Raw genomic sequence first — 15629 nt, 5'->3', positions numbered from 1 at the left:
GTATTGGAAGAAAATGACTTCTGCCAAAATTTGGCTGAAGTCATTTTCCATAGACCAATCTCAACACCGACGAGCTTGGTTCCGGCAGAAATCATAGGTATAGTTTGCGCCTAAAACAAGAGGTTTTTTTTATATATATAATTTTTAATAAATAACACTATTTTAATATTATTATAAATTTAATATTCTAAATAAAATAATTAAAATGTTTAATTATAAAATTCTACTCATTTTTCAAAAAATGAACCAAAGATACCAAGACAGTTTTTCAGAATGCAACAAAATACTGAAAATAAAACTATTTTCTAGAAAATGACTGATTTTCCAAAAAAACATTTTCCATAAATCATTTCTTGGTTTCCAAACACACTCTTAGAGGGAAGGGGTTGCGTCGTAGTGGAGGGTGGGGGGGCTTGGGATTGTGAACATTTCTCAGTTTGCACTGCATGTATAGTGTCGTTGCACTACTAGCGTACAATGATACATCCTTGCATGCATGATTTTTAGGCGCATTTGAGCGCAGATTGTGGTGCATTTGCATTTGTGTCGTTCGCTTTGAAGATAAACTCTTCTAAATAAATGGTCAAATAACCAACATTCTTGATTAACTCGTAATAAAATTTCTACCAACTTAAAATAATATTTTTTTCTGTTAGTACATAATTAATATGAAAATATTAATTTTGTTTTTATTGGCATATGTTAGTGTTTTTATTTGCATATTGTAGTCCTGTTGGTCCATTTGATATTGAAGCAGCCTAATTATGTGAGATGAAGAAAGTGATGGTTGTAATTCATGGAGACCAATTTTTGGATTGAAGATAAAGTCCAAGATGAGCTGGTAACAAATTCCTTGATTATCTCAACAAATAAACAAGTGGTTGAGAATTTATCTCCAATATTCTTACCTGAAAGGGCAGTTAGATCATGGGATTAATTTTCCTAATTTTATGGTGTCTAAAACACTATAAATAGGAAACTATGTAATAAAAATAAATTGGAGTTTCATGGAGATTTTTTAAAATCAAGTTTCAAGGAGATAAATCAGACAAATTAATTGAAGGTGCCGTGAAGAAACTTTAAATAGGGACAGACTAGAGTACTATATGGAGTAACTGCACCACTTTATATCAATATAAGCTGTGTTGAAATTCAGGTTGGTTAAAGAGTTGCTTTATAAGGTTAATGTTTAAATAGGTGATAGACATAGTTTTGTAATTTACTGAACCTTGTAATTGTAAAAATCGTGAGTTGATCTTAAATGAAAAAGTTTTTGAGCGTGGCCTCGCAGATTAGAGGGCAATCGTTATGTTGTGCATCCGTATGCACATGCATGGTGCATTCGGAAGCAAAAACGCCGTCGTTTTGACGTCTAACTTTAAAAAAAAAAAAATCAGAATTGCATAACTACACATCCATAATTTCATAAGTATACATCCAGAATTACATAACTACATATCCATAATTTCATAACTATAAATTCAAAATTGCATAACTATACATCTATAACTTCGATCATAACTATACATTCAGAATTGCATAACTACACATCCATAATTTCATAACTATAAATCCAGAATTGCATAATTACACATCCATAACTTCATAACTACACATCTAGAATTGCATAACTATACATCCAGAATTTCATAACTAAAAATCCAGAATGAATGAACTAAAAAATGAATAACATAATGTTGTTGCTAGAAATCGAAACTGATTTTCTTTTTTAAGTAGGACGCGTGTTTTGATGCAAAATAACGTCGTTTTTATATCCGTATGCACCATGCATGGTGCATACGGATGCACAACATAATTTTCCATTAGAGGGGGGTTCTCTAACTGTGTTATCAAATTCCAACTATATACTTATTTTAATGCTTTATTTATGGTATTATATTGTGTTTGGTACAATTTTGATACATAATTGCATTACATATTTTCATTCTCCACAACTCAAATATGTTATTTAAGTCCGTGATAATCATGTCCTGAAACTTTATTTTAAGTACCCATAACATAATGAGTGGAGAGGTTGAAAGCACATGAGCTGAGAATTCAAAATCCACCCTAGAACTTGATTAAAACCTTGACACAATCTGAATTTTTTAAGTACTCTAATGCTTTGTTCGCTTCATGCAGTGAAAATTTTTGACTACTCAATTCATCTAATTTAATTTCCTGCAAAAAATTTAATTTTTTTATAAATTAGAAAACTTTTTATGGAAATAGTAGGATCAAACAAATTAAACACTAACTGCAATTATATTTCTGATTTTTGAACATGAATAGATCTTCTTCATATGACAAAAATTAATAATTAAAAAAAAAAACAGGTGGGCTGATTTATGGAAAAAGCATACCTTATTTATGCATTTATTTATGATTGAAGGAACGTCGGATCGAATCCTGACGCCTCCGTAGATTGAGCCCTTCAAAGTTCGACCCATCATTAAGGGAACGTAATTCTTTTTTTTTGAATGCTACTAGTTTTATTACATTGTAGTATCTGTTCATATACTTTCTCAACCTACTGAAACACAAAGAGCTAATAACACCTCCATAGAGGCTCGAACTCACAACCTTCCAAATGGAAGTCCAACCCAGGTACCATTGGACCACATAGTCCTGGTAAGGGAACGTAATTCATTTGCCAATCAATTTGTAGTCCTGCTCCAAGCAGAATCACTGTCCCAAATCCCTACAAATTTTCAATTATATTAATATTGGTAACCACTTGCTATAGGGTTGTGCGTCGAACGGGTTCGGACAGATCGGATTTCGGTACTAGTCATCCGTTCGATTTTCGGATTACACATATTAATCCCCTTTTTCCTTTGTTTTTTAGGGTTAAACATGTCGAATATGTCAAAGTCGGATTTCGGACGGTTCATTTCGGATTTCGGAATACATCGGATTTGAATAAAAAATTTATAAAAAACTACAAATTAACTAATTACGTACTGAATAAGTAAAACAGCAAAAACTAGTTTAAGGTAAGTTGTAACTTGTTAACTTCTAAGTAGTAACTAGTAACTAGTAGTAGTTAACAACTTACAACTTCAAAATCACAACATAAAAGTTAGCCCTAACAGGTAACAAGTTATATAAACTTTACAACTTAACAGTTACAACTGATTGCATGAACATACTACAAAAATTGATATACAGATTTAAACATTCAAATTCTCAAAAAATCAGCTATTAAGGCATCATCCAAAAACTAAATGCAGCAACAGCAAGTCAGGCAGTCAGGAATCCATCAACTCAGCATTCCTCATCCTCCTGCTTAAGGTGCAAACTTAAATAACATAAAAAAAAAATTGAAAATACACTTTAACATTTTTTGCTGACAAATCCAAATTAGGCTCAGATTGCTGTTTTTTCAAATCATTAATATTGAGAGAAATTGCTTCTAAAGTTTTAGAACAAAATTCAAAACTTGAGCAACATACCATCCCAAAGTCCTTTGATTCAGACAAAGGTGGAAGCATCATCATAGCCCAAAGAAAATTAATAGGTAAAAGAGTAAGGTAGAATCATAATACCAGATTACCGTATCAGATTAGCAAAACATGCAACTGCAAACAGGATTCATAAATGAATCAAGGCAAAGTGCTACTGCATAAACTGATTTGGTATTGTTATACCTGTAGGCTGTAAAGCTGTAACCTGATGTTCAATCAAGTGGAACTGTGGAAGGGGCCAAGGCACTAAAATGCACTTAGATAATCGAATTCATAAGCCAATAAGCCATAACTCATAAGTCATAACAGAATGATAATCTAATCTTCTAAGAGAACAGGATAACAGCTAAATATAAAACTGAGAGCAGAATGAATGAACATTACTGCAATGGTTGGTAGGGAAGTTCCAGCACTCCTAACTCCAGTAGGCAACTCTGCAAGTAAAAAACACATATTAAGTATCATCAATAAAGTTTTAAATAATCAAAGTATTTAAGTACTTAATTACCTATTTCAAGCCTTTCACAATCATCAATATTTTCTTCAATTTGTATTGGTTGATTTGGTAATCTCAACCAATCCTGTGTACAAATTAAAGCTTCCACGATCTTTGGAGTTAAGGAACTCCTAAATGGATCCAACACTCTACCACTTGTTGAAAAAACACTTTCAGAAGCCACAATGGATATTGGAACTGCAAGAATATCCCTTGCCATTTTAGAGAGAATGGGCAGTCTATCAGAGTTTACCTTCCACCATTTTAAGATATCAAAATCAACCTTATCTTCCACAATAACCTCACTCAAATATATTTGCAGGTCAGTCTGTTTAAGGCTTCCACCACTCTCCATCCTTTGCCTTTTCAATTGACTTTTCAACTTACGTTGTGGCCTACCAACAGTTGTTGCACTAGGCTGCACAGTCACTGGTTGAGAAGGTTGGGCAACAACAGCTGGTTCAGTGTTTACATCCACAGAGTAAGTGGCTGCATAATCATTGTACAGTTCAAGAAGTGCAGATTGGATCTTCTCAAAACAGGCTTTGACTTTATCATCACCATAAAGTTGATTTAACTGGGCAGGCATGTACTCAACTTTATCTCTAGGGTCCAGAATAGTGCCAAAGAAGATCACACAGTTCATTTTTTCAGGGTCCCCCCAATATTTCAGAAACTTATTTTTCATTTGGGTGCCCATTTCCTGTAACAAAGCAAAGAATTAATTAGTTAACATATTAATAAACAAACACAGACATATTTGTTAAAAATTAACAAGATTGGAATTTACCTTTTCATTTCCAGATCCACCAGTCATGTCATCTGACATCTAAGATGCAACTAAGATCAGAGATCTCACTAAAGAAAGTGTTAGATCTCACATAAAGAGAACCAGAAATTCTCACATGTCATAGAAAGTTTTCAGCAGAGTTACCAAGCTTTTCACATCAAACCAATCCATAAAAGTGGTACCCCAAGACATCAACTTACTCTTAAAAAAACCCCATGGCAGTATCATTGGAAGAGGCACTGTCAACTGTAACAGTAAAGACATTCTTAATACCCCACTCAACCAGACAAGTCTCCAAGGCCTTGGCTATATACTCTCTCCTATGAGATGAAACAGGGACAAAGGCTATGATCTTTTTGTTGAGCTTCGACTGATCATCAATGAAATGTGCAGTAATACACATGTAGTTTATCCTCTGTACAGAGGTCCATGTGTTAGTGGTTAAGCTGACTCTTTGGGAGCAACCCTTAAAATTTTGTTTAAGGACTGATCTCTCATCTAGGTATCTTTGGAAAATATCCATTGAAACTGTCCACCTTGAAGGGATTTGGAACCTAGGGCAGGCAACTAGAATAAATCTCCTAAACCCTATCCCATCAACAAACCTAAAGGGCAACTCATCTATTATAACAATCTCACATAAAGCCCTCCTAATGGCTTCTTGATTAAACACCCATGTGCCTAATTCCCCCATTACCCCTTCAGAACCCTCTGGTGCAGAGGATGAGACATCATTGAAAGTCAGAAGTGACTGCCTTGTATCCTTCGAGTGAGGATTTTTAATACAGACCACCATATGATTTCTTAAAGATGAAGTGCCATGTTTTTTTGGCTGACAACAATATACCCTTGAACAATATAGGCACCTCCCCTCAATCAGATTTTTCTCTTTATCGTGTATCTTTTCAAAGTGCTCCCACACCCTGGATCTGGACTCAACCTTTTTTCTCTTTTTCTGTGGAACAACAGGAGTCACCTGAGGCTGCTGAGGTATCTCAGTGCCTTGGGGTTGTCCCTCCTGAGTTGAAGGTTGTGGTCCAGAACTAGGTTGACTAATGCTCTCCATCTAAAAAGACGGGCATCAACAACATTCAGATTTCAAACAATTGTTTGTCAAACAGAATAACAGATTAACAGATCAAGCATACAAACAATTGAAAGAAATTCAGATTCAGACACTTGTTTGTGTCATCATCTATCAAGACTTCATATTTACATCTGTACAAACAGTTAAGAACATTTACGGGTCATACATCCATAATCTGATAAACATATCATATTTTTACATTACAAAGAAATCCAGATTCAGGAACACCTATCCAGTTCATCATTATCTGGATTTCAGTTAAGGGCTTCCACCAATAAATGGAAATTTCAAGTTTCAACCTTGATAATTTCATAGTTAAACCTTTAACTTTTACAGGGACATCACAAAATCACACTGCTTCCACAGTTCCACCATTATCACAAACTAGCAGATAATCAGAATATATCAACATATCATAACATATATAGCAGGTTGGGTGGGATTTGCATACCCCCTATGCGATTAAAACAGATTCAACCATAATATATCAGAATATAACACATAAATCATAAATATAAAACTAGGGTTTGTGTTTAAAACAGCTTCCACCAAAATACATCATAATATATCACATAAATCACAAATATAAAACTAGGGTTTGGGTTTAAAACAACTTTCACCAAAATAGATCACAATATAATACATAAATCACAAATATAAAACTAGGGCTTGAGATTAAAACGGCTTCCACCAAAATATATCATCATATAACCCAAATAGATCAACATGCAGTGAATAATCATAAATATAAAAACTAGGGTTAGAGATTTACTTGTTTTCCCCAAATACTCCCCGGAGAACAAGGGTCTCTAACCAGTAATCACCAGAGAGAAGGGCTTCCACCACTCTAAGTCTCTAACGGCCATCGGAGAATCAGACACAGTCGGATAGCCCACAGGTCTCACCGAGTAAGTGAGTCACTGTCTCTGAGAGAGTGAAAGTCTCGGAGACTCGGACTATAGAGATTAGAGAAGAAGAGAGGACTCTGAGAGACTGAGACTATGAGAGTATGAGTCACAGAGACTTAGAGAGAATCAGAGTAGAGAGAATTCAGAGAGAATGAGTGATTGAGAGAATTAGGGTCTCAAAGAGTGGGGTGAACGACTGCGCAAATGACCGCAATATGCAAATGCATACATATATAATAGGCTTATACGACGTCGTACCATAGCATAGCTTAGCAAACCCTAGGAAACTTCGGATAGTTCGGGCGGGTCGGATGCGATTTTTGCCTACCCTATCAGATACACATTATCCGGCGTCGTTTCACTTAGCGGATCGGATATGTGTTGTTGGATTCGGCTCGAGTTCGGATGCCTTGTTACGGATCTCGGGTCGGCCGGATTGTTCGGATTTGTTCGGTTTTGCATAGCCCTAATCCGATACACATTATCCGGCGTCGTTTCGCTTAGCGGATCGGATATGTGTTGTCGGTTTCGGCTCGGGTTCGGATGCCTTGTTTTGGATCTCGGGTCGGTCGGATTGTTCGGATTTGTTCGGTTTTGCACAGCCCTACTTGCTTAAGCAATTCAATCACGACGATTCAATGACTTAATTGGCATGCATGGTTAAATGGCGTTGTGCACAAGGGATCAAGGTTCGTATATATATATATATATATATATATATATATATATATATATATATATATATATATGTGTGTGTGTGTGTGTGTGTGTGTGTGTGTGTGTGTGTGTGTGTGTGTGTGTGTGTGTGTGTGTGTGTGATAAAATTCTGTACCTGAAACAAATTAATAATTATGTCTTATATTATGAATTTTTGTGTCTTGTATTGTGAAATCCTGTGCCGTTGACACAAATTATGTACCTAAATCAAATTTGAAAAATAAGTAAATGTATAACATGTGTATGTATCTTGTGTTATGATTTTTGTATCTTGTGTTATGAATTCTGTACCTTACGAATGAATTTTGTATCCCATTGTTTCGTTCTAATTAAGATTTATAATGCTATGTGGACCTTGAATTAGTCTATGATATAAAGTGTCTTGCTTAAGGATGAATTGGATGTCTTTGTGCATTCCTAAGAAATGGGGAGGAATTGGCTTCCGGGATCTTCACGGTTTTAATCTTGCTCTCCTTAGCAAACAAGCATGGAGACTAACCAGTGATCCCGACTCAGCTCCTTGGTCTCCAAAATTTACAAAGCACGTTACTATCCTAACTCTTCTTTTCTTGAAGCTAATTTAGGCGCCAATCCATCTTTTATTTGGAGCAGTTTGATGGCTACACAAGACATAATTCGTAAACACTCAAGATGGAGAATTGGCAATGGTTCTCATACTCGTATCTGGGATGACAATTGGCTGCCGGACAATAACAACCCAAAAATTCAGTCCTTCCCTTTCCCTTTTATGGATAACTCAAAAGTGGAAGACCTCATTGATCCCGCTACTCATGATTGGGACGAGTCATCATCCGAGATATATTTACTGCCAGAGATGCCGATTTGATTATGAAGATACCTCTTTCCAACCAACATGTGCATAATAAGGTTATATGGGGTCCCGAAGACAATGGGAAGTTCTCGATCAAAAGTTGTTATAAGTCCATTCGTGGCGAGTTGAAATCGGAGGATATCAAATATTGGAGCAGATTATGGAATTACAAAATCCCTCCAAAAGTCAAAGACATTCTTATGGCAGGCGTGTATTTCTTCTCTACCCACCAAAGACAACTTGAGACGGAGGAATGTTATCTGTACTGCAAACTGCAACATCTGCAACAGTGGCAACGAGACTATTCTTCATCTCTTTGCGGACTGTGACTTCGCCAAGTCCTACTGGAGATATCTTCACTTTAATTCTCTTCTTTATATTGCTGATAGCTTTCAGTCGTGGTTGTGCAAAGCCTTGGAGATTTTATCTGAACCCTCCTCCTATCATTTGTAATACTCTTTGCTTGGATTTGAATTAATGCTTTTATCGTTGGTTTTCAAAAAAAAAAAAAAAAAAAAGGATGATACCAAAGTGCAGTGGCTATTGCTAACTCACTCTTTCTCCATGTAAAAGATATGATCTTTTATCTTATGCAATTTTCATGATGAATGATGTACGTACGATGGATACCCGAGTACGGTATCCAGTTGAGACTACCAGGTAAGCGGTCAGGAAAAGGTGGTTGGCAGTCGATGAAGGAGTAGCCAGTTGTTATATTATAGACCGTGGTGCATAATCGATTATGCACCGCGGCCCATATACGGCGCCGTTTCTTTAAGTAAAGAAACGGCCCGCCGTTAGAGTTAACGGAATCCGTTTGTTTGGTGTATTAAACACCAACTGACACTATAGTATATCCAAACCGACACTGTAGTTATATCAAAATGATACTGTAGTTATAGTGAAATGAAACTGCAGTGTATATAAACTGAAACTGAATAACATTTCACATATTTGAGTGTATATTGTACAATGAAGCTGTAATTATATCAAAATAATCATGTAGTTGTGTTTTAATAAAACTATAGTGTATATAAAATAAAATTAAATAACATTTTCACATATTTGAGTCTATAAATATCGAATGAAACTATAGTTATATCGAAATGAAACTGTAGTTGTGTTCAACTGAAACTGCAGTGTATACAAAATGACACTGAATAACAGAGTTACTTTTTACAAAAGGGTGCGAAACGACAGAAATAAACACTGTTAATTTTCATTTATAAAAAAGACGCACGGTGCATTATGAGGAATAATACCATGAGATCCTTTTCAAATTTTGGGAGGAATTTCATTTTTAAATATTAAGAAAGGATCGATCCCATAAAGAAACAAATACAGAATTAGTTTAGAAAGATTTTCTAAATCCAAATTTGTTAATTCTTTCCTTTCCTTCTTCAATCACACAACTATATGTATAAATATCCCATAGGATCACACTTTAAAGAGTTTAATTTTTCACTCTAGTAAAATTACTAGATCCGTGATTTTCTTACATTCTTGCACTGTTTTACGGTTGTGTTAGCCTGTCGACCAATTACCTCGTAGCCGTAAAATCAATAATGTATATATATGCCAAATTATATGGATGACCCCAAATTCATCTTGCAACTTAGACCCTAATATAAGTTTAGTTTTAATACAATTTAGATTGATTTTTAGTATGTTTATTATATTTTTATACATGTTTCTTACTTTCTTTTCATACATGTTCAACTGTTCAAGTTAATTAAAAGTAACATTTAGTATAATAAAAATAAATTTACAATATACTAAAAATTGATATTTATCTAAAGTCTATCTTGCACCCACTTTGGCATGAGTTTATTGTTTAAACTTATGTTTTCCTAATTATTTTTTGCACTAAAACAATTACATTCTTTATATTTTAATAATTTAATTTTCCCTATGAAATTAATTAAATGTTTATTTCCTACTTGTAAAAACTAATTAACCCTAGCAACCCCCAATCCCTTCTCCTTCTAGATCTAAAAAATCATTAAAATACATAGCCTCTAAGAAATTATTTCTTGGTAAATTAGGAGTAGGTTTAAGTTTTATTTTGTAATATAATAAGAAGACAGAGGGTACGATTACGAGTTTAAACTATACATACATAGGATCATTTCATTATTTTCTTTCTTTATATTTATTTTAGTTTGAATCTTGTACATGTTATATGTAATTAAGGTTTTGGTGCTTAATTAATTATGGATTCTATATATTTGCCTATTTTGATAATTGTTCTTTAATTAATGATTATATATGATTTGTTATGTGAAAGATTAATTTAATAATAATATTGATGTGTCTAGCCTATTTCACACTTATTTCTAAATTAAATTTGTTTATTCTTTTGAATTGAAAAAGATAAGGAAATTAATTAACATTACCTTTCTTGGTTGATCATCAAGTCGGGGACGTCGGTGCATTCAAAAAAGTAATTAACGCCCAATCCTCCCGTAGCTTCTTTCACCCTTTTCTTCCAAAGGCTGAACCTCAACCCTAAGGGCCAAGTAATTAACGCCCAATCCTCCCGTAGCTTCTTTCACCCTTTTCTTCCAAAGGCTGAACCTCAACCCTAAGGGCCAAGTAATTAACGCCCAATCCTCCCGTAGCTTCTTTCACCCTTTTCTTTCCTCCCGTAGCTTCTTTCACCCTTTTCTTCCAAAGGCTGAACCTCAACCCTAAGGGCCAAGTAATTAACGCCCAATCCTCCCGTAGCTTCTTTCACCCTTTTCTTTCCTCCCGTAGCTTCTTTCACCCTTTTCTTCCAAAGGCTGAACCTCAACCCTAAGGGCCAAGTAATTAACGCCCAATCCTCCCGTAGCTTCTTTCACCCTTTTCTTCCAAAGGCTGAACCTCAACCCTAAGGGCCAAGTAATTAACGCCCAATCCTCCCGTAGCTTCTTTCACCCTTTTCTTTCCTCCCGTAGCTTCTTTCACCCTTTTCTTCCAAAGGCTGAACCTCAACCCTAAGGGCCAAGTAATTAACGCCCAATCCTCCCGTAGCTTCTTTCACCCTTTTCTTCCAAAGGCTGAACCTCAACCCTAAGGGCCCCCCACACCCCGGCCCGACAGAACGGTGAGAAGTTGTAAATCATGGTGACTCAACTGAACATTAATTATAGAGGCTAGACCGGTGCTCACTGCGCACAAAGAGTCCCCCTCACTTTGAGAGGTTGCTCCCATTCTTTCAAAGTTTCACCTCTATGACCAGTTGAGCTACCATTTTTGAAATGCTTTTATCTTCAGAATTCTTTGCATTTATGAAATCTGTCACACCAAAAATCTTTCCCTTTTCTTCTTTCTTATCGTGAATGTTAATTCCAATTATTTTCGCCGCTCCTCGTTCTCTTGCTCCCTCTACCACCTGCAAATTTCTTTACTTTTAATTTCGTAAAAAAGTATAAAAGCTCGCTCCATTTGGTAAATAGCTATTAGCTGATGAGGTTAGTAGATTTAACTAGTTGATAGCATTAACTGATTGTAGAAATTAAAGATATTTGGTACTCTATAAAATGACTTTCTCAAAAAGTTGTATTGAGTAGTTTTTTTAATTTTAGCATTTTAGAGTAATAAGCTATTACAAAAACCTATATTGAATGTTTACCCAAGTCAAACAACTAATAGTAGTCAAATAAGCCAAAATTGACTGATAAGCTAATTATGTTAACAAACAGAGCCCACAACTTATTTTAAGCTACACATAACTATAAACTCTGTTTGGTAAAATATGAGGAGTTTAAAATAATAGCTTATTTCAAAACGTTATCAAGTAGTGTTTCAAAATGAGCTATTGACTTTTGTTTTATTTTTCTTTTCTCTATTAATTTTTAAAAATGACACCATCTACCCTTTATTAATCAAAATCCTAATATCTCAGTTTATTCTTTTTTTGTGTTTTTATACTTATCAGCTAATTCAAAAATTAATTTTATCACACTTTAATTTCAATTTGTTAGTTTATTAGCTACTAGCTTTTCAGCTAGGTATTCGTATATATAATTTATATACTTAGATATTACATTAAAAGTATTATAACAACAGAAATTTAAATTTAAAAATAATTAAAAACTAATAGAAATTGAGAAAAATTGCACTTTTCATCCCTAAGTTATAGCGTAATAAAGTTCATCAAGTATTGGTTGTGCTCACTTTTTACCCTTAAGCTATTATTGGTGTTACACTTTTCATCCTTTTATTAATTTTTGGTGTTCATTTTTGTCCATAATATTTTGTTAGTAAAGAGACGAAAAGTGCAACGCCAATGATAATTTAAGGATGAAAAGTGAGCATGAGTAACAATTAGGGACGAATTCTATAATTATCATATAACTTAGAGACAAAAAGTGTAATCTTCCTTTAAAATATATTAATTTAACCAATGAATATTAAATAGGACATATAAAGGCTATGTTTGGCAAACATTGCTGAAAAGGTAGCTGAAAGCTGAAAACTGAGACTGTTATGCCTGAAAGTATTTGGTAAAATTAGTTTTTTGATAAGATGATAAATGTAAAGAGACAAAAAGGATATCTTCAATAAAATTTAAATTAGTTTGTTTACATATTAAAATTTAACATTTTGTCTTAAAAAAGTAACAATTTGAAATAAAACTACTAGCATAATTATGATCTAGCATCCCATAATGAAGTAGCAATATTGTTGCGAATCTCCTTCATCTCATAATAATAATTGTGGTGAAAGTTACGAATAAAAGAGAAGAGAAAATTGTGTTAATTGAAAAACATAAAAGATGTCATTTCTTTAAAATAATAATGACAAAAATTGAAAAAAAAAAATGTAGCTACTCGCTTATTTTGAAACGCTATCTTTTTTAAATAATCTCTTATTTTAAGATACAAGCTTATTTTAGGAACATTATCTAAAATAAGTTATAAGCTCTGCTAGACATACTCAAAATGAAACGGAAAGAGTAATAAATGACTTACGCCAAGTCCAACACCGCCGAGACCCAGCACAGCAACAGTTGAGTTATGGTCAATGTCGGCCAATTTCAGAGCCGCGCCATAGCCAGTGGTGAAGCTGAGTGGGTATTTGAAGCATAAATTTGACTTCTCAGAAATGCAGTTTGGGCATTCTCCTATGAAATGGGACATCACTGCATCTCCTTCTTTAAGGCTTCTCACCTCTTCACCTATGCTTTCTATGATTCTGCACCCATATTATATATGAGTTAATGTCATATGGGATTCTCCGAGTATAATAGTTTTATCACATTTAGTAATTTTGAAATTGATCACATGTGATTTTTTAACTTTTAAATAATTAAATCATTATCATTTATTACTCCAAGTTAATTACTCATGGTCCTTTAATTTTCAAAATGTAACCAGTCCCGGTCCTCCAAGAGGAACAAGGGTATATTATAATTTAATAGTTGAAGGATTATTGATAGTTAACTTGGACTCCGAATGAAATTAAGTACATATTATATTATTCTTTGCATTCACATACTTCACGTCATACAAAAAATAATTACCAATTATAAGCATAATCCCAACCAAGATGACTAGGAATACAAACTTATAATCACAAGATCAGGAATTTGAATTCCAATTAAGGGTCCGTTTGGAAAGCAGGAAAATGACTTCTGGAAAATGATTTCTGGAAAATGAGTCATTTTCCGGAAAACATTTTCCGTTTCCAGTGTTTGGTTACATTTGAAAAACTGTTTTGGTGTGTTTGGTACATTTTCTGGAAAATGAGTAGAATGATATTATTAAATATTTTAATTATTTTATTTTAAATTAAAAATTCATTTTAAATCTTAAAAAAAAAAAAAAAAAAAAAAATTGATTTCCGGCGGAACCCGGTTCCGCCAGAAACCATAGCTATGGTTTCTGACGGAACCCAGTTCCGCCAGATTTAAAAAAAAAAAAAAAAAAAAAAAAAAAATTGAAAGAGAAAGGCGGAAAACGACTTCCGCCCAAATTTGGCGGAAGTCATTTTCCGCCAAATTGGGCTCATTTTCCCCAGTCAACGGAAAATTGATTCCGTTGACTGGATTTTCCAGGTGTAGCCAAACATCAAAAACTCGAAAAATGACTTCCAGAAGTCATTTTCCGAGTTTCCAAACACAGCCTAACCTTCTTATTTCCAGTAGGTTATTTATAGGCAAACAACCTAAGCTGATTTACATCCTGTAATCTTTTATCGACTAAAATTGCAAGGTTAAATTTACCCAATGCACACCCTGTAATAGTAATGAATTAACTCCGCATCAACAAATTAAAAATAAATAATTACCAGTAATACTTTTTCTATCTATTTTTTTTTATACTATTAAAGTAAAACTTTTATACCAAAAAGTTAATACTTTGCACAATTACTCCGTATTTAACTAGACTAGAATAGAAGTACAAATTTAGTACTAATTCAACTTGATAAATTAAAGAGAGAGGTTTACATACCCAACTCCTTCAATGTCCATGAATGCGAGGGAACAAAGGCTGGAGAAAAAGAAATTGACAAAAAAATTTAAAAGGAAAAATACTTTTTCCCTCTGAATTTTATACTTATAACATTTTTTTTTCTCTAAATTATTCAAGTGATTGTTTTCCTCCCTGAAATATTAAATGGACATATTTATCCTTAAAATAAATATTTTATTTATTTTTCTTCTCCAATAAATTATGATCACGATTTGGTTCAAATCGAACAGACACTATAGCAGCCAAACCGAATTATTTCAATTATAATTTAGAATTGAAATCTGATATTTAGAGTTTATTAAAATCGTGAATCGGAACGGCCGGTTCATGTTCTGAACTGAAAAAAAATAAAATACATTTATTGTTAAATTTAGCTATGGTTCAAAATCGCGAACAGGACTGGAACCGCCAATTCACGGTTCAGGATCAAGTTTTTTCGATTCATAATTTTAATAAACTGAAATTCAAATATATATTGTGTTCTGGATCTGAATCATAACCGGAAACTATCAATTCGATTGTTATAGTGTTCGGTTCAGTTCGAACCGAACCGTGGTCATCCCTACGTATAAGTAATAATTTGTTGGAGAAGAAAAATAAATATAGAGTAAAATGTTTACTTTAAGGGTAGAAAGGTCAATTTAATATATCAGGGAGAAAACTCGTCACCTTTAGAATAATTGAGGGGTTAATGTGCTTACATGAATAATTCAGGGGAAAAATGTGTTATATGCATATAATTCAGAGGAAAAAAGTGTCATTTTCCCTTTTTAAAATAAAAATCAATAATGGCTATATATTATACTAGTATTTTTCTCGTGCGATGCACGGAAAATATGTTATAAGAATATACTCCCTCTGTCCCATTTTA

At 33.8% G+C, this 15629-nt stretch overlaps 1 protein-coding gene across 1 annotated transcript; it reads right to left on the bottom strand.

The window, feature by feature from the left end:
• Nucleotides 1-2632: 2632 nt before the first annotated feature.
• On the bottom strand, nucleotides 2633-14757 carry LOC109174429 (alcohol dehydrogenase-like 5). Its single transcript, XM_019323666.1, has 5 exons — nucleotides 14738-14757; nucleotides 13256-13478; nucleotides 11530-11673; nucleotides 10694-10776; nucleotides 2633-2701 (listed from the first exon to the last, which is right to left on the bottom strand). Exons 1-5 carry the CDS (start codon nucleotides 14755-14757, stop codon nucleotides 2686-2688), a joined length of 486 nt encoding a protein of 161 aa, XP_019179211.1. The 3' UTR covers nucleotides 2633-2685.
• Nucleotides 14758-15629: the final 872 nt, after the last annotated feature.

The sequence above is a fragment of the Ipomoea nil genome, unplaced genomic scaffold, assembly GCF_001879475.1.
Source record: "Ipomoea nil cultivar Tokyo-kokei standard unplaced genomic scaffold, Asagao_1.1 scaffold0642, whole genome shotgun sequence".
In the NCBI taxonomy this organism is placed as follows: domain Eukaryota; kingdom Viridiplantae; phylum Streptophyta; class Magnoliopsida; order Solanales; family Convolvulaceae; genus Ipomoea; species Ipomoea nil.
Note: the sequence above shows the minus strand (reverse complement) of the source record. Positions and strands in the feature narration are given on the sequence as shown.